Source organism: Anopheles maculipalpis, chromosome 3RL (genome assembly GCF_943734695.1).
Source record: "Anopheles maculipalpis chromosome 3RL, idAnoMacuDA_375_x, whole genome shotgun sequence".
Classification (NCBI taxonomy): domain Eukaryota; kingdom Metazoa; phylum Arthropoda; class Insecta; order Diptera; family Culicidae; genus Anopheles; species Anopheles maculipalpis.
The window spans coordinates 6,412,701-6,431,831 of record NC_064872.1 but is presented as its reverse complement, the minus strand read 5'-3'; the positions used below and the strand labels follow the sequence as shown (position 1 = coordinate 6,431,831).

The 19,131-nt window shown below is 47.3% G+C and overlaps 4 protein-coding genes across 4 annotated transcripts in view; 2 read left to right on the top strand and 2 right to left on the bottom strand.

Annotated features, from left to right (window-relative positions):
• LOC126564000 (uncharacterized) overlaps positions 1 to 1,285 on the top strand; it is a 49,196-nt gene extending 47,911 nt beyond the window's left edge. Inside the window, exons 9-12 of the mRNA XM_050220895.1 lie at positions 89 to 241; positions 455 to 621; positions 799 to 992; positions 1,122 to 1,285. Of these exons, the coding sequence (XP_050076852.1) occupies positions 89 to 241; positions 455 to 621; positions 799 to 992; positions 1,122 to 1,285 (678 nt within the window). The remainder of the gene's footprint in view (positions 1 to 88; positions 242 to 454; positions 622 to 798; positions 993 to 1,121) is intronic.
• The window catches only part of LOC126563935 (probable phospholipid-transporting ATPase IIA), a 415,461-nt gene that overhangs the window by 390,988 nt on the left and 5,342 nt on the right, over positions 1 to 19,131 (top strand). The window lies entirely within an intron of this gene.
• LOC126564285 (girdin) lies at positions 2,449 to 4,407 on the bottom strand. Its single transcript, XM_050221286.1, has one exon. The coding sequence runs from the start codon at positions 4,405 to 4,407 to the stop codon at positions 2,449 to 2,451; it is 1,959 nt and encodes a 652-aa protein (XP_050077243.1).
• LOC126563721 (multiple epidermal growth factor-like domains protein 8) lies at positions 7,102 to 17,804 on the bottom strand. The gene is made up of 6 exons (XM_050220380.1): positions 17,448 to 17,804; positions 16,911 to 17,102; positions 16,602 to 16,835; positions 11,953 to 16,362; positions 9,156 to 11,808; positions 7,102 to 8,547 (listed from the first exon to the last, which is right to left on the bottom strand). Exons 1-6 carry the CDS (start codon positions 17,802 to 17,804, stop codon positions 7,103 to 7,105), a joined length of 9,291 nt encoding a protein of 3,096 aa, XP_050076337.1. The 3' UTR covers position 7,102.

Below are 19,131 nucleotides of genomic sequence, written 5' to 3'. Positions count from 1 at the left end.
GAGTCCCGTGGAGGGCACGGACGAGGTTAGTGGCAGCACGTCCGCAGGCGGAAGATATGATCGGTTTGGTATGCTTGTATGTTTCCAGTCCCGCCCCACGCCCGCCCACCTAACGTCGGTGCAGGCGGAACAGATACTGGCCGTGGCGTGCGAGAACGAGAGTCTCAATGCGAAGCGCATGCGCATCGGGCTGGAGCCGATCAGCCAGACGGTCAGTCAACCGGCGGCGGTAAGTTTTATGGTAAAATGGTCGCTTCCAAACGCATCTCATCCCGCACTTTGCGACGACGACTTAAAAAATGGACAGAATTAGAAAAAAACAACTACAACAACAGTAAACAAACAAAAAAATACATCCGATGGAAGGGATGCTAGGACACTGACTAATCGCTACCGATGTCCAACACCTCTACTCGGTTGGGGGTTGTTGGGGTGTGCTCTTTTGTCTTTGCAGACGTCGGCCGAATCACCAACGGCCGTACCGAACATGTACCAGAACATTGCGAACCGCGAACAAGAGTCGACGTCCGTGTCCACGATCAAGAGTGAACCGATGACGAGCGTGCCGAAGATATCGCCCGTACCCAGCACACCGACACCGGACATGAATCAGATGAAGCTGTAAGTAGCCCAGAAAGTACCTTTCTACACTCAAAAATTGTTTAGAATAATGCATATAGTATAACTTCAGGCGTTTCACATGAAACGTACGCCTAAAGTTATGCTACACGAGCATCATACATTCCAATTAGCTTCAAACGGTAGTTTCATTCATAAATGAATTTCTCTCGCCCACAGTAACATACCCAGTGCCAGTGCCAGCTCGACGCCCACCATCCCCACGACCGTACCTACCATCTCCAACTTCCACGACTACAATACCGGCTTCTCGAACCGGTCGCAACACTACCAAAACTTCATGAACTCGGTCAACAGCAGTAGCACGAGCAGCGGTGCCACGACCAACACGACCATGTCCGCTGCCGGCACCGGTGAGTTGTGGAATCAGCTGAGCGATTGTAGGCCAACTCGTCCCCATTTACGCGTGCGAGTCTTCATCTTCATTCGCGTCGTTCGCTCACCGCTTTTGCTTTTTCGTTTCTTTCCCCCCCATTTTCCAGCCGCACCTACCGACCTATCGATGAAGCGACCGATACTGGCTCACAAGCTGAACAGTGCAGAAATTACAGCGGTTAAGCAGCTCGTCACTGGGTATCGGGAATCGGCCGCCTTTCTGATGCGAAGTGCGGACGAGCTGGAAAACTTACTGCTTCAGCAACAGTAAACGTGGCTCGTGGACCTTGTATGTGGAATTATGGTTTAAGTTTATCCACAATTTTCAATCCAACCCATTTGTGTATGTACATTGTGACAAAAAGGATGAAGATAATTGTAAAAAAAAGCAAACAAAATGAAACAAAGCCAGCTAGTGCTAGCGTGGAAACTTTTTAAGGAATTTCAGGAAAATAAATGTGAACCAAAAAAAAAAAAGTAATTCTTAACAAACAAGAGGAAAGTGTTCAGGCAAGCAACATGATATGAAACAAAGGAGGAAACAGTGAATTACTAAAAAAATACACACATGCACAAAAACACAGGGTGATAAAGTAGAAGAAAACAAAGCAAAACCAGATAGAAGAGCGTTTAAAGGAGAAGAAAATGAAATTACAAAAGGACTACAAAGTGCAAAGTTAGACATGGAAGGAACACTAGAAATGTGTTGATACAAAAAAATCAAACATGACAAAGAGAGAACGAGAGAACGAATGAGAAGTCAAAATGTGTATAAATGTAATGAACAAAGTAATCGCAAGAGAACTGGCAACGTGCCAATCTCGTGCTACGGCTCTTGCTTAGTTAAGTTTAAGGGATAATCGTAATCGTTCTTTTAGTTTATATTTGTTTATTTATTTACTTGTAACTTACACTTTATTGTAAACTCACTCATTATACACTCTAGCCACTCTGTCAACCCGTTTCCTTTTTACTCTCAACACTACGCCATCGTTCTGGATGCGAGTCGGCACAACGCAGATGAAGCAACGGCAGGTGAAACGTGTCAAAGTCAGTGGAATAAACTCATTATTGGAAGATAAAATGAATAGCAGTTCTGCTTGGTGTGACCCGCTTTTGCTGTCTTGTTATTTGTCCGAAATGTTCTCCAGGATGATGGACTTCAATGAGCCTTGTGGAATGATTTTCATAGTGTCTCCTGAACTGGTCATACTGAAGAATTCTCCGGTATCTTCTCTACCCAACCTCCCAGATGAGGTCCTGCATTTTCACATCTATAAGAATATCATCATTTAGATGACTGAACATCAAGGATACAAAGCTCTACCAAAAATTTATTACATCCCTTGCAAAATTTAGACTAAATCCCGTAAAGTTTTCTTCGTCGAAAACCTCAGACCAACCAATTTCGCCCAGTTACTACTACAACCCGCATCAAGCCAAACACACCAACTTTTCGTTCTGCAGATAAGCCAGCTGATTGCGTAGCGAACGGATCTGCAGCTGCGCATCGTCAAAGCTCGCCGACAGTATCTTGATCTGGGTGTGCATCTCCCTCAACGCCTGCTCCCGGTTCCCGATCGTAAAGGATACTTCCGCCCGGCACTGAGCCAACTCACTTTCCAGCTGGCTGTACTTCTTCTGAGCCACCTCCCGCTCCTTTTCGACCCGTTGATTCGCACGCTCAATAATCTTGGCACTTTCGGTCCGCAGCTCGTCCAGCTCACGTTGCCAACGGAGTGCTTCCTCCTCTACGAGGTGTTTTTCTTTTAGGACCACTTCCAATCGTTCCTGCACCTGATCGAGCTCGGTTTGGGCTTGCTGTAGCGCCTGTTTCACTTCGCCATCTTTCGCAACGTGAACCTGTTGAAGACGGTCCTCTAGGATCTTCACCTGCTTTAAGGATCGTTCCAGCTCGGCAAACAAGGTTTCGTTAGATCGCTTCAACTTTTCCGAGTTGGCTTGCTCGTCTTCCAAAAGCCGTGGATAGGGTGTGAGATGGCGCAGTTTGTCCTGGAACTTACGCTTGATCTGTTCAATCTCACAGTTGATTTGCTTCTCCACACGACGATTTGTGACTTGCAGCTTTCCCATCTGAAGCCGCTGCTCTTCCACTTCCTGCTGTGCCGCTAGATAGCGGGCACGATAGTCTTCCAACTGATTGGCTTGCTCGCGGATCAGCACCCTAAACTCGTCCTGTTCGTCCAACAACTCCGAGCAGCGTTTCTTCAGCAGTTCCCGCTCTGTATCCTCAGGCGAAGGTTCATCCGGGCCAGCCTGTACTTTTGCGAGACGCTCACAGAGATGGCGACACTCCGTGGTCTTCTTCGTGTACTCGGTCAGTAACATTGCGTACTGCTTCTGTGCTGCTGCATCCTTTCCACACACTAAAGGCTCCGTTTCGCGTCGTGAAGATGTAGCACCCAGCACGCAAACCGTTGGTCTCTCGTCTCCTTCGGAAGTTTGCTGACAGGAAACCGATCTCTTACACACGGAAGGCACAGGCTTCGAACATGACGCCTTCAATGGGCACTCCGTTTCGCTCATCGGACCTAACTCGTTCTGGATGGTGTGTAACGCTTTTTCCATCTCTTCGAGGTTTTTCCCGAGCGTTTCCGTGTTGGTACGATAAAACTCCAACCGATGCATCATATCCGTTTCGCAGAATCGTGGCGTTATTGGAGCGATTGGTTTCGGATTTCGGTCCAAGATTGTGTCATTGTCTTTGCACACTTTGTGCACATCAGCCGAGAGCCGATCGAGCCGGCTCTGGAGAATCTCAATAACACGATCACGGTTCATCAGTTCCTTCTCGAAACGTTTGGCTATTTCCGCGTCCGGACAGGCACCCGTTTCTCCAAATTGTTCGTCTGAGCTGAGTGCCGATAGGGTAGAATCGATCGAGAAGCGCTTATCTTCATTCACCGTCACTGCTCCTATCGTCCAAGGATTAGCACAGTACTCATCGAGCTTGTCCGGACAGAGTACTATCGATTGCCACTGGTTACCCTCCTGTCGCATCTCGGCAATGACATCCGCAAGCAGTTTGTGTTGTAGTTCGGCTTCCTTCTTTAAACGATTCTTCAGAAACGCCAACTCCTCCCGATCACAGTCTGCCTTCGGTTTCATCCCTTCCTTCTCACGGATCTTCCGTTTCAACTCCACCATAAAGTTGTTCTGTCGGTCAAGTTTCTGTTTCAACTTGGCCAACCGTTTCGATTGCTGAATAGCGGCGGTCGATGCAGATCGGGCCACCGTTTCCTTGTCATCCGTTGGAAGTGGACTATCCTCTAGCTCACCACTGGGAACGGTTGGCAGCTGGGAGATAATGGTGGCCAGCATATCGGCAGCATGTTGCGGAGCAAACGAGGTAGTTGAGGGATGCGTACTCATCGCCATATTTTTCGCCTTGATTCAATGAGAGAATTTAGAATGCTTTCGTAGCAGAACTTGCCAAATGTGTCTCCCTAAAAACCGTCTGATTTACGAAACTGTCTTGAACTGGTTGGTCTAGACGACGTAACGTGACTACTAGATGGAAAGCGAATTTAACGTCACATTACATTTGACAACAGTGGATGACTAGATTTCGGATATCAGGCACTGCAGTCGAAAAGTTCATGGTATGTTCACTTTATTGAGACTACACAATTTCACCTTCGATTTGCTATCCGTTCCGTTACTGATTAGCCGACCAGCCTTCCTGCACCGGTCGGTCATTATACAAAAACTAATTTTAACCAGCATACAGGAATTTATGCTTCGAGAAACGGACGCTGTTCGGATCCTTTTCACCAGATCTTCAAAAAAGGGCGTGAAAAGGTGATTTTCCTTCTCCATTTTTTCCTGTTTGCGATTGTGTGTTTCGGTTTTGGTTTTGTTTGGCTTACTTATTATGCATTTACTGTCTCAGCTTACTTCATAATTATCTACATCATTTGTTCGCTAATGGTTTTTACCACATTGTGGGGGTATTTTTTCCTCTTTTGTTTTGTTTTATTTTATTTTATAAATTCATTCTACTGCTGCATGTATACTTTTGCTGGGACTCGCTGTGGTTTGCGAATCGTATTGCGGGTTCGTGTACACGGTTCACTGGACTGGCCAGAGACACTCATTGGCAGGCTCCCTCTCTCTTTCTCTCTCATTAGCTAAGCATTAGCTGCCCGTGCCCTGTATGGTAAAACAAGCCGCTCTTGAAGGGGCAAATAAAACCGTAAAAAGGAAAAAAAGAAACACCTTAAAATAAGTCACTAAACGATCGTTCGGTAAGTAGCGCTAATGCGTTAGGCTTGTAAGCAGAACAAACTGTGTGTAACTGCCCGGTTGGCCAAAGGGGGCGCCATGTGCAGTGAAAATATTTGCTTGTTTTTAACAATACGTATATGCGAGTGCTGTGCTTCGAGATCCATGATGCGTTCCACCCGACAGTACTGTCCACGGTGCGAACGGGTAGATCTCGAACCGCTTCTTCTGGTAAACATTCGGTATCACGTTTTGGTTACTGGTGGCTTAGTAAAGTAGTAGTTGCGCTTAATCGAGTATAATCAATCATATGTTTTCTTTGCTACTACTTGCTACTAAACTGATCATCCTAAAGCTAACAAAGCTGTTTTAAGTAATCTCTATTGCACACGCGCATTCTCACTCAACACATTTGCACAGCTAATAAAGGTGAAAATCATTCGCAATGGCTTGCTTAAGGACGTACACGTTTGATGTCTTTTTCGAACATGTCCCCATCGCAACAGAAGGCTTATCCTCCATATTAAGATAGCTAATTTTTGTTTTGTTTTTCGACGAGATCAATCATACACACACACACACACACACACACATACACCCAAAGATATATAGATCGCACCTCAACAAGCTAATGTACAAAAATTTTCCACAAGAGCTAATTTACTGTATTGATCAATGTTGTAAATAGATTTAAATTAGAAACATAAAAGTAAAACCTCTTACTTACACCATTAGTTTAATCACACGCTTGCAATTCAACCCTAAAAGCGGCAAGCGAGTTGTGCAATAGATTGGCTAAGATTACAAAAAGAAAAAAAAACGATTCCATTATTCTATTGAGATTTACTGTCAGGATAAAAACAAAACAATCGTCCACCGTGCACACACAAACAAGTTCACATTAATTAAACAATCAGCTTTTTTAATTGGACAAACGTTTAATTCATCACATGGTCAGAGGAAATGGCGCGAAACTGACAAAGCTGCTATCGAAAAACATAATTTGTGTGCAACAGATTGACTGGATCTACATTTAACCTGCAAAACCTCTCCGTGTATATATGAAAAACATAAAAAAGCATCATTGCATCCAGCGCTTTACAAACTAGCAAAACGAAATATCGTTTCGTTTCTTCCTGCTACAGAAAACTCTGAACAGATCAATCAGAGAATCTCGTCTGTTTCTATATTCTCTTTACCCCCACAAACACAACACAAACCTTGAAATTGTACTAAGTTTAGATATCAGTTAACACAAAACCCTTCCACATCATCTGCATAAATACTTCTGGAACGAAACAGGGAAAAGCCAATGATAGGATACGGCAAGACAGTTTTATAGAATAGCGCAAGCGAATATGAACTCCTCGACCAATGATATAGAAACACCCAATACAATAGGTTCGGTACTAAATTCTCATCACTACCGAATACATTAGCGAATCAGCAGAAATAGATAAAGAATCTTTAAGAAAAGTTATGAGATCCCGTGCAATTGATATAGGAAAAAATTGAACGGATTGTCAAATTTTATTTTCCATATCAATTGCACGCACTTACATTACTATTTCCGTTGATTTGCTAATGTATGTGAGTGTTTCTGTATCAATGGTTGAGGATTTGGCCGCCGCTATTCTCTAAAGTTGACTCGCCGCACCCATTTCATTTGTATTTCCCTGTAAAAAAAATGCCACGCTCGGACAGATCACTTGTGTTACTTACGATTTGCGACAAGTAACGAAAAGATTAACAAAACAAGGAATTAGCTAAACGATGTACCAAAATAAAAACGGTCTCTGCATTTTCGAGAGTTTGATTTTCAGATCCGTTTTTTTTTTTTCATTTACTGCCGCTCGCGGTTCGGTGCAAGCGGCTGCAGCGGAACCTGTTCATGATGGTGCACCTCGATAAATGGTTGCCGTTCTGCTAGCGGTCCAACCACATCGGCAGGTTCTGGATGATGTTGTTGAGCCTGCTGTTGTTGTTGTTGTTGTTGTTGTTGTTGTTGTTGCTGCTGCTGCTGTTGATTGTAATAATGTAGCGGATGCTGTCGTGGTGAAGCATGACAAACGCTTCCACCACCGGGTGAACTACGCCGTCGATGATGTCCACCACTGCCAGCCGCACGCGAATGGGACGGATAGCTGCCACCGGTCGATCGCCCATTAACGATCAGTGCCGAGGCAAGCGCAAGCGTTATCTGTGACTTTTGCTTGCCGGGTAACCGTACGAACACTGTACCAACAGCGGCATAATTATCCGCCGTTGGTTCTAACGCTATGGGACCTATATCCGGTTGATGATGATGATTATGATGGTGTGACTGATGCTGCTGCTGTTGCTGATGATGATGATGATGATGATGGTGATGATGATGATGAGCGTGTTGTGCGTTGATCGCACCACTACCACCACTGGAACCACTGGTGGAATGTTTCGAAGTACGGCCACGTTTTCTGTGCGGTGCCGGTGTAATGGTTACCGCTTCCACCGATGGGCTTTCGAGTGAAAGATTCACCCGACCGAAGGGACGCTTTGCCATGTGCAGCATCTCGACGACATGGCGCCGGCGAGCCCTTCGCATATCGGCTGCCTGTTTCGCTTTCCACGCCAGTACACAGATTGCAAGAAACAGGAAAAAGCACGAGAAAAAGACGGAGAAAAATACAAACAGATGGATGTGGAGTTGATCCTGGCGGAAAAACACCAACCCGTAGCTGGCCGTCGATCCGGGCCGGGCGCGCAATGCGATGTAGAACTTCGTCTGTCCGAGGGCGTGCACCGTGTGGGGCAGCGTGACGACCAGCCGATTTTTCAGACCGAACACACGCAGCAGAGATTTGCATTGACGCAGCGTTACGTACGTTATGAGATCGCTCGCCGTACGATCGTTTACGTAGAAATCATCGTTCAGAAGACCGCCACAGACGGGAGAATTTTTCTCCCCAGTTATCTGGGTACGTCCGAGGCTTGGGTACGTCTCGTATGCTTGAATGTTTAATGGATGCAGTTCTTCATGGGGAGGTATGGAGGAAGCAGTCTTCCAGCGGAACACTTTGGATTGTTTCTGGAACCAAACATAACGGTTATCGAGCAGGATATCGTGGTGGCCTGTGGTGGCGTTCGTCTGCACGATAAACGACTCGTCCGTGGGGCTCATGTAGAAATCGAGCTCGCCCTGCGTTACGTCCACGATGAAGCGGATGTCGACGTTCATGTAGCGCGGCTGGATGACGAAGAACACCGTCTGGCCGGGTTTCAGGGGCTGTGGTTTGATTTTACATTCGTCTGCAAATAAAAAGAAATGGACGAAAAATTTACGTGCACTGTATAACAAAAATTGTCCCTATAGCAAAGACGGGCATACAAAATCTGCATCTGTAAACGCCTTTACATCGGGAAAGTCCATTATAAAGTTATTTCAGAGGACATTTTCTCCCGTTCTTGCATGAGAAACCATTTAAGATAGTTTTTATTCGGGATCGGGGGTGCTCGAATCTCTCGCTCAAAAGGATCCCACAAATGGAATTGTGCTCTGGAGACTGGGGTGGATGTGTAAGCGTTATTTTGACGTTGTGCCCCAACCTTTCCTTGACCAACTTAGAAGTATGCTTCCGATCATCATCTTCGACAAGCTGAAATTTTTATCCATGGCACAATTTTAAAGGAATTGCTTTCAAGTTATTTTTCAAGTTAACCTTTTGATTGAGAATTGATCCATTGTCGAATGAATCAACGTCAAGTTTTCGGTGCCATACACTAAAGGCACCCCAAACAACACACTTTCACCAACCTGTCTGACCCGAAGATTGACTCACGGGTATAGCAAAGGATAACTTTACCGAATTAACTAATGTTACCTAAAACTTAATCAAAACTTCAACTCTCTTACTTACCAATCGTTTTTGCGTCAAAGCACATGCGTGACTCCACCGTAATGTGCTTGTAACACTGATGTCCATTATTTGGATGGCCGGAGTAAGAGTCACGGCACTTTGTGCACTGCAACGACCAACAGTTGAACGCATGGTTTTTGCCCTTCGATGAGCAGGTATTATCACTCTCGGTATTATTGCCACAGTTACACTTCTCGCCCGTCATCGGATCACACATATCACCATGCCCGTTACACTCGCACGGCGAACATGCCTTCCCAGGTGTGGCCGATTTTCGGAAATAGCCTGGTACGCAAGTCTCACACTGTTCACCATCCGTGTAGTTCCCACACCCGAGACAGATCGCATCTGCCATTGGACCTTCCGTTACCATCCGTTTCAAATTCTGCCGGGACATATTCCGCAACATCGCTTCCTCATCCCGTGCGATACAGAGATCCGTCTGTCCGTTACAGTACTGCAGGCAAGGTACGCACGATCCACCGTTCCGTGGATCACCAACGTAAAACGGTAAACATTTGTCACACTGTGGACCCATCGTGTTGTTGTGACAGTGGCCACACTGATCGAGCTGATCCGCTCCGGAACAGTTCGAGTGACCGTTGCACTGACACTGGATACTACAGTTCGCACCGACATAACCAAAGTCGCATCTGCACACATCCGGCTCGGTACACAGTCCACGTACACAGCCTTGACTACAAACAGGCACACAGGTGCCACCTCCACCAAGGCTCGACGAGTTGTATCCCGGAGCACAAACACACTCGTATCCATGGAGATGATCAACACAGCGTTGCGACTTCGCGTTGCAGTTGTGATGCCCGTTCGCACACTCATTCTCAGGAGGACACTTGAAGTAATTCCACCCGAATGGTTCCGTCGCATTGGCAGGTGTTTTGCTGCGCGTTTGGTAGATTGCGGCACAGGTCGATCCTGCTGGATGATTTGCCGGACCATCGACAGAACCTTCCGTACAAACACCATCACCATCCGTACCGTTCTTGGAGCACCATCCGCAGTATGCGTGGCGCAGACAGCTGGAACATTGCGTAAAGCTAGCGCACGGTTCCGGACAGTGTTGAGGATCGTTCGGACGCACCACCAAGCCACAGATCCCACCCGAACAGTACAACGGTTGGAACATCGGTGCAATGCACTCGTTCAGCTGCGTTGACCACAGACACTCTGATGATTGACTGGCATGTCTCACACACGAACTACAATTCTTGAACGCACTGCAAGGCAATGGACAGCTCGAAGCCACTCGAGTTTCATTCTTCGTCTCAACTTCATCCACTGCAGCCACTTCCCGACAGCGATACCTTGCTCCGCCTGGTTCCACCTCCCAACGACATCCCGCCAAAGCTTCGCAACTTTCACAATCATCCGCCACACATCCTTTTCCCGGCAACCCAGGACATTCGTCCTGCGCGGTTAATGCCGTCTGATTAGCGGAACATCCACTGTGCGTACCACAGTCTGCCGATCGTCCGACGCAGCTAAAAACTGGATGACAATCCGGGCACCATTTGCACGGCGATTCGGTCTCACCGTGCCATGGATAGCTCGCCAAACACGCCGAACAGGTGTCAAACGAAGTACAATCTCTCACACTGATCCACTTTTCATCACACGAAGCTCCACTATTGAAGGAGATCGTTCCATTATACCCTTCACAGGCATGGTACGATCCACCAGCCGAGAAGCAGTGTGAAGTCATTTCGCCTGGGATGCCTTTCACCGAGCAGAAGCTACACCCGGAGTACTGCCTGCAATTGTACTTCGAACCACTCCACAGATCACATATATCCATCGGTAGATCGATACGCATTACCCGACAATGATTGCTACCATCCCAGCCGGCTACCACGTAGATTGAACCACCTTCCGGATCCTGTGCCATCGCTTGGGCGTACGTAATTCCGTAGCTTCCACCAACCTTTTCCGCATCCTTCGCCAAACGGATCCACTGATTGCACCGGTAAACATACGCAACCATTACTTCTTCGCGGGCCAGCGACACCGTACCGTTCCTAGCGGCTCGTCCACCAAACACCAGCATATAGTGTTCGGTTGCAACTGCCGAATGAAGGTAGCGTCCCGGTGGCACATACTCAGCTACATCTTGGAAGTTGAAAGATGGCAGTTCCGTCCAACGGCGCGTAGGAATGCTGAAGGCGTACAAACGTTTTGATACAACGGATTTGCTACCATCCTGCATCTTGCGTACTCCACCGTATACGTACACGGCCGAGCTTGGTAAATGGTATACTGCCGTGTGACCGTAAATTCCACCCGGCGATGATCCGTGTGTCGTAACCACCGACCAGCTAGTTGTGGCAAGATTAAACAACCAAACTAGCCCTTGCAGTCCTCGGTCAATGGAGTAGCCTCCTATCAGAAGCAATAATTCTTCACGCCCAACAGCTGTTAGCGTGTGTCCGGCAAGTGCTGGTGGACGTGTATCGTTTTGTGGCACTACCAAGCTCCAGCGCTGAGTCTGTAGGCCAAACTGCCACAGATCGTCCAGTGTTCCGTTGCGTGAGAGCCCGCCGTATACGTAGATCGCCTGTCGACTGCCAATGATTTCTGCTGCATGGTAGTACCGTCCTTGCGGCATACGATCCTCCGGGCTGGAGTCAACGGTTACCTAAGATAAGAGGAACTCATATCAAAATTTTGTACGGGATTTTACAGATGGCAAAACCTTCCGATATCAGATATCGGATGGAGCTGTGACACAAGCCTGAGGCATTGATTTTAAAATTAAGCGCATGATCCGCCCCGTCCTTACCTGCATCCATGTGTTGTTCTTCGTGTCAAATTGTCGTATATCGTTCAGCGGTCCATGCGACAGCGAGTAACCACCAAACATCCACAGCGATCCTCGACGATCAGCCACCAGCGAATGGCCAAACCGGGGTAGCGTTTTCCGCAGATGTTCGAAACTTTCCGACACCAGATACGAATTGAACAGCTCCGTAAACACCACACTGGAAGGTTTCACCATCAGCGAACAATCGTCTCCACCGTAACCGGCTGCACAGATACACCGTCCGTAAGCATTGTCACAGGTGCCACGCTTACTTTCCTCATTGCAATCCGATGGACAGATTCGCATCATACACCGAGGTCCCGTAAAACCTTTCGGACACAAGCAACGTCCATCATCGGAACAGAGGTACGGTCGTTGGCAGCTAGCCGCAGCACAACTCAGCACGGAGTAGATCGCATTGAATCCTTGTTCAGGAGATGGTCCTTTCTTGAAGTGTACAGTTAAATGTCCTGAGCGTGCTTCCGCAATCCAAGAACCACGTTCTTCGCTGCAAAATACCGCGATCAGTTGCTTCTGTTGTGCAACACCAGTAAGATCGGGAAGTCCATCATACACATAGACCGCATTTTCTCCACAGGTTACATTCATTCGCTCCGGTTCGATCTCGATCTGTATGATCGCGTTCCGCAATTCCGTTGATACAGTCCCAACAGCACCCCCACTTTCTCCACGTCCCTGCGGACTCACGATCCACAAACATTCACGTGTTTCCTGTCCACTCCAGCTTGATCGATACGATTGAAACGAACCGAGTCCTTGCGTACCAACCTGCGTCAATACACCGCGCGAAGCACACTGATGATAGCACTGACCACCATCTTTTGGATCTCCGTAAAAGTTCCGATTGCAAACCTCACACCTTAATCCCTCAGTGTAATCCTGACAGTAGCACTCCCCTGTCTTCGCATCACAGATCCCGAGAGCGACATTTCCATGTCCATTACAATTGCACCGCTGACAGCCAGCATCGGTCGTCGCATTACCGAAACTTCCCGGACTGCAACGCTCACAAAACTCACCCTCTGTCCAGTTAAGACACCGATCACATTTGCCAACACCCTGCAGACACGTAGAATGGTTATTGCATGCACAGTTTACACTGCAACCGATTCCAGTCCATCCCAGATGACAAAGACATTGGAAGTCAGGAGCCCCAGAGCAGCGTCCATGTATGCACGGCTCGTAACACGTTTGCTGACAGTTGCGGATACCATCGCCGACGAAACCCTTGCGACATTTGCAGCTATACGAGCCGTGTGTATTGCTACATTCGGCCTGTTCGTGACAGTCGTGCAGTCGCAGCTCACACTCATCCACATCCGGACACTGCGCGTAGGCCCAGCTCGTTCGTACCGGTTCATCCGTCGTGTTCGATGATCCCAGCAGAAGCATTTGTCCACTGCCGCACAGTCCTTGCGTTGATCGGTTGAAGTCACCTTGCATACAAACTCCATTAATTGGATTGTCCGTATCGTAACACCAACCACAACTGAGTGATCGTAGACAAAACGAACAATTCTGATGACTTGCACACGATTTACACTGCTGCACCATCGGAACACCCGTTCCATCCTGCTCGATCACCGGCGGAACGGTAATTGGAAGCGTTTGATCAAGCCACTCCCGGCACATCCCGAACTGATACTCGCTCGTGTACACCGAGAAGGAAAAACACTGGCTGGTGGCTTCACACCAAACACACCGACCACGGTCATTCAAGCACGCGGAACAATCCGTTCGCTGGTAGCATGGAATCGGGCAGCGATCGAGTGTTCTTACAGCAATATCCGAACGTCCTCTTCTCGCGCACGTTGCATCTTCCGTCCACCATTCGCACTGGTTCACCGAATGGCCGATACACTGCTCGCAGGATACAAAGTTTGAGCAATTCGAGCAGTGTGCCGGTTGGATGGTTAGATAGCGCCAGTTCGTCCCCCGGCGACAAGCTTCCGGTTCGTTTGCTCGGCGTGATAAACAACCATTTGTAAGTTCACACCAACCGCACGCCGAATCCGACAAGCATTCGAGACAGTTACCGTACGAACCACAATCCGTACCGTTCGAGTAGGGTTCGAGAAATTCGAATGTGAACGCTTGCAGTACACTACCGTAAAAGTGTTGTAGACTCATTTTACTTAAATCCGCATAATGTCCGTGATGATGATGATGATGATGCCCACCGGATCCACCGAAATATCCGCCGATACGATTGTTTCTTTGTGCCTGGAAGTCCACTAAAATATTTGCCCGATCGTTCCACTTTACGATCTCGCAAACACTATCGTTCGCAGTTATGTTTGTCGTCACCAGCGTGTCCATGTCGAGCGTAGTTAGGGGAGAGCTCGACCAACTCGCATCACTTTTCCGCTGTACCGCAGTCGATACACGCACTGTACGAAGAACCCCATCGGCATGGCTAACGCACGGTTTTAGTAGTGCAATCGAATGATCCGTAATTTGTGGGAAGCGTATAAAACCAAGCAACCGGGCCACAACCTGTCCACCGAGCTGCTGTTCCGTTGGGGTGTTTGTTGGTGGTGATGTAAAGTCCGCCATTGTAGCGTTCACGATCATCACCGCATCCGGCATGGAAATGTTCATCGGATAAAGATACTTCAGGAAGGTTAGTCCGGGCCGTTTATCTTGTGCCGTGCATTCGCTCGGTTTCGTAACTTCCGTGCCTTTAGAACCCCACCATCCAGGCTTTTGGGATGGTGTGTCCTCGCCACATACGCCATAGTTGTCGTCCTTGTGATGACAGCGAGCATTCTGCACGCACCAAGTACAACGATCGAGACCTAGCTTGTGCGCTATAGATTGCATGTGTTGCAGTTTGCCTCCTTTGCGGGTTACTTCTCCATCTTCTTCGTCTAGCGTTGATGTTCCGTGAACAAGGCACGAATGACAGTCACCCAACACGGAACAAATTCCCTTACAGCGTGTTGTCTGCAGATTCGTAGTACAGTTCGCACCGATCGTTCTTCCATAGCACACACTATCCGCCGAACACCAACCACACTCCAAATCGGCCAAACACTCGTTAAACGACGTATGCCGAGGACAGGCCGCTTCCGGTGCATACATCACATCATCGTGCACCACCAGCATAAGCGGCAGCGAGTAGGCCAGCAAATCGCCATTCACATTGCCATGGTAACCACCAACAACGAGCAGTGTGTTTCCTTTCCGCACAGCAGCCGCATGAGCAAATACGCCCTGCTTCTTCGGATAGCGGTATTTACTACCCGTCCCAGGTCCAAGCACTTCCGGATTAACCCAACTGTGACATCCGAGATGGTACAGATACATCTGATTATCGTAACATATTTCCTCCTTATTGTGTTTGTGCGAATAACCACCAAAAACGATCAGATAATTGCCAATAATATTGGTCGTGTGGAAAGCACGTTCCCGTGGCGCATATCCATCGTGCAGGGCGGTCCGGGGATACTGCAGCTCTGCCCAATGCTTGTGATCAAGTTGAAATGCGAACATCCTCTCTGATAGACGTGAAAAACGGGCCACATTCGCTAACAATCCACCGTACACGATGAGAGAGTTCGTTGCGCGCTGGTACGAAGTTGTGTGTGCGACCATACGCACATCTAGCGATTTTCCACCCCGTGGGACTACTTCTTCCCATTGATCCGCTTCCGGTGCATCCGGCACGAGTCGTATCCGGAACAGTTTCGATGAGAACTCTCCATCTTCCATTGCACCACCGAACACGTAAAGATACTCCCCGGCAGGCGTTAAAGTATGCCGCGTTAGAGCTGGTGGTCGAACAGCTGAATCCGTAGCACGCTCGAACCAAGTCCCACCATTGTGCGACACATTATACAGCCAGAGATCATTCGCCAGGTCGCCATTGATTCCTAACTTTCCACCGAAAATAACAAACCCATCGCCAACGGCAGCAGCAGCATGTCCATACCGTCCAGCTGGGCGTGTTCCGTTCGAAAGTCCTTCACCGTACCCGATGCTACCGGTTCGATTGTCCGCAAGCGTGTATATGACATTGCTCAGGAAATTTGGCTCGGCTCGTGACAAACGTTCCGACTCTTCCTCGAGAAACTGTGTCCGGCGGAAAAACTTTTCCTCCTCGGAAGATGGTTCGGTGTGGTTCTGATCGACCCGGATGCCCCACTCATCCTCCCAGTGGTTTCCCTCGAATCGGAATACGTACAAACTGTCAAACACTTCGTTCAGATTGTATCCACCGAACACGTACAGAGCGTCGGATGGTTCGTAGTAGACGGCTGTATGGGCGGCCCTTGGTGGTAATCCATTTTTAGAGTTGGATATCCAGTGCCACTCCCTCGGAGTGGGAGTTGAGCGGTGAAGACCACACGCTTGGCCCACGTAGTCCTGTAGAGTAGAAAGCGAGAGAGGGTGAATTAAAAAGTATTGTTAAATTTCTTGATCTTAAAACAAGCGTCTACTGTACTGACATAGAAAAAGCGTCCAATCTAATAAAATAATTATGGTAAATTAGATTACACAAAATGGCGGAATTTTTCTTATTCAACTGGATCCGCTTTTTCTTTTTAGACATGCAGACGCTTGTTTTTGGTTCCAAAACATGGCAGTACTAAACTCCAACCTACTTTTGAGCATTCACAGCGATCACTCGCACACGTCCCCCGACCTTCGGCCTCTCCACACCGGCGCGGGCACGCATCCAAGCTACAATCGTATCCGATCCATCCACGATCACAAGCACACGCATGCTCAACGCATCGTCCATTCCCGGTGCAGTTGTTGGGACAGTTCGTAACAGAAAACTCTGCCCGAAAGCCTTCCAGCACGTAATTAGTGTCGCTGTATAGCAAAATGAGCATCTGTGAGGAAGTGCAAGAGAACAAAAGAGCGTTATTATACACAAATTGACAGACACGCGAGTAGCAACTACTTACACTACCAGAGCTAGCGATCACGTGCTGTGGTTCCGTATTGCCACTAAAGCTACCCAACAGTGGTGACCGGAACGAGTCACCATCGTAGATGAAGATGTAATCGTACGAGCACTCGGTGCCCATGCTGCGAAATTTGAGCGTTATAAATTGACTATCATTATGCGCCCTTATCAGCCACTCGCAGTGAGAATCCTGGGAAATAGGAGGAAAAAAGAATTCATGAACACGCAATGCTAGTTAGTACAGAAATTGAGTGAGATTTAATTTATCCATTGACATTTATTCCAATGACCACCTACCTACTCGGGTATGTTTTGCATTTTTATTTTGCAATAACCTTGAACCTTTTAGAATGTATAGAAAAATAGTTTTTCTATCATATAGCAAAACACTTGTTTTTTTTTTGTATTTTTATGAAATATATTTTGAATTCAATTTTCAATTCACACCCCTATAAAATGTATTACATACCCGGGTAGCTGGTTATAGAAGTAAAAGCGTATTTTTGGTCATTAAAACGAAGGTTAATACACCTACCTGTGTGTAATTAGAACCGGCCGGTCCGTCGCTGATTTCACCGTACGATTGAGTGAAGATGCGTCGCGTTTTATCGCACGATTGTCTTGTTTGCGTTTTGGCCAACGTTAAGCCAACCTGCACGTATGGGAGCGGCAGCAGCTGCAGCAATACCAACCATAACACTGTGGTATGCAGTTTGCTCTTCATCCGGTACTGTGCCATCGCTGTTCCGCCATCTGCTCGTATGATCTGTTCTGTATGGTTGCATTCCACCGCCTGCTTAGACTGTTGCTGCCGTTCATACGCTGATGTTGCTCTGGTTCTATCTCCGTGTGTGCAGGTGGTTTGTGGCGACAATAATTGGTTCATCTCCATCGGATGGTATTGTCGTCGTGACTAATTACGAGACACCCAGCCGCTGCCAGCATCCGGTTCGACTTTGCATGGGAAGCTTGCTTCCCCGGATAGTGTTTTTGTGCTGTTGTTGTTTACACAAACAACTAATTTCTATCAAAGGTTTGCTCGTTTTTCAGTGTCTCTTGGCCAGCATACTGCGCAACACAGACATCATGTTGATGCGTTGCTTAACAACTTGTGCTTTCTAAAATGCATAAATGATGCATTTACATTACAACAAGCAGCAGCATCTTCGGCAGTCGGTGGGATGAACAGGGGACGCATTTAGCAGCTTCGGCCAACACACATTCCTATGCAGAGCACATTTCTTCGACCCATCTTCGGAGGGAGGATAGTATTGTGATAAGTTTAGCAGTAACACCCGCAGTAGTAACAATATACTTGTTTGGAATTAGTTCTTATCAAAGTTCCTGGTAACTGTTTACTATGTCTGGTGAACATAAATAAACACCCACTTACACTGCTCGACACACGCACACAACACAGAAATGCGACACGAAATTTTCACACTAAAAAGCCACCATCCCTGCAGATCCTGAGCTGTTTTCCCATTTTTCCTGACCTGGCCTCACTTCCGGCCGGGAGTGCTAGCACACTAATAACACGCACTCACTCTGGAATGCCACTATTCTACTGCAATGATATGTACACGGGGTTTTTAGTTTCTGTTTTAGACGCACGCGAAGCGTCCATTTATTGTTCGGTTTTGCTCCAAGAAAACGACATTTCTTCAAAGGAAATGTTCTACAACAAACACCCTCCGTGTGGGTGAGGAACGTTTTGCTGTGCTTTTTCCTTCGAGGGGTGGCTGTGTAATGCTGTCAAATCACCAACAAACCATAGCAGAAACACCAGCTATGTGCTGAAGTTAAAGGGAAAATAATTTTTATTTTAAAACTAAAACAAATAGGGGATTAAAGGATGGCAGCCAGAGCATAATTTCAATTGTATTCAGCATTAGAAATTATGACCTTTTTTAACAGAAATACCCCAATTGAATGCTTTTAGCGCTCTATTTACGGTATGCATCCAAAATAAACAGTCGCGTGTAATCGCTGCTACATTGCAATCGATTTTCAACTGTCAAACGCTACGAGCCTTGCTGTGTGTGTACGGCGCTTAAGTATTTTAATGTTTATTGCGATAAGTATGTGCGATAAGAACCTTTTCTCGTGCGTTTCGGAGAGCACCGATTTCCTGAAAGACTTTGAACAGCAGCGTTAATCAGCTGCAATAAAACAAATCAGAAAAAAACGTTTCCTATCGGAAAATGTGACCGAACTGG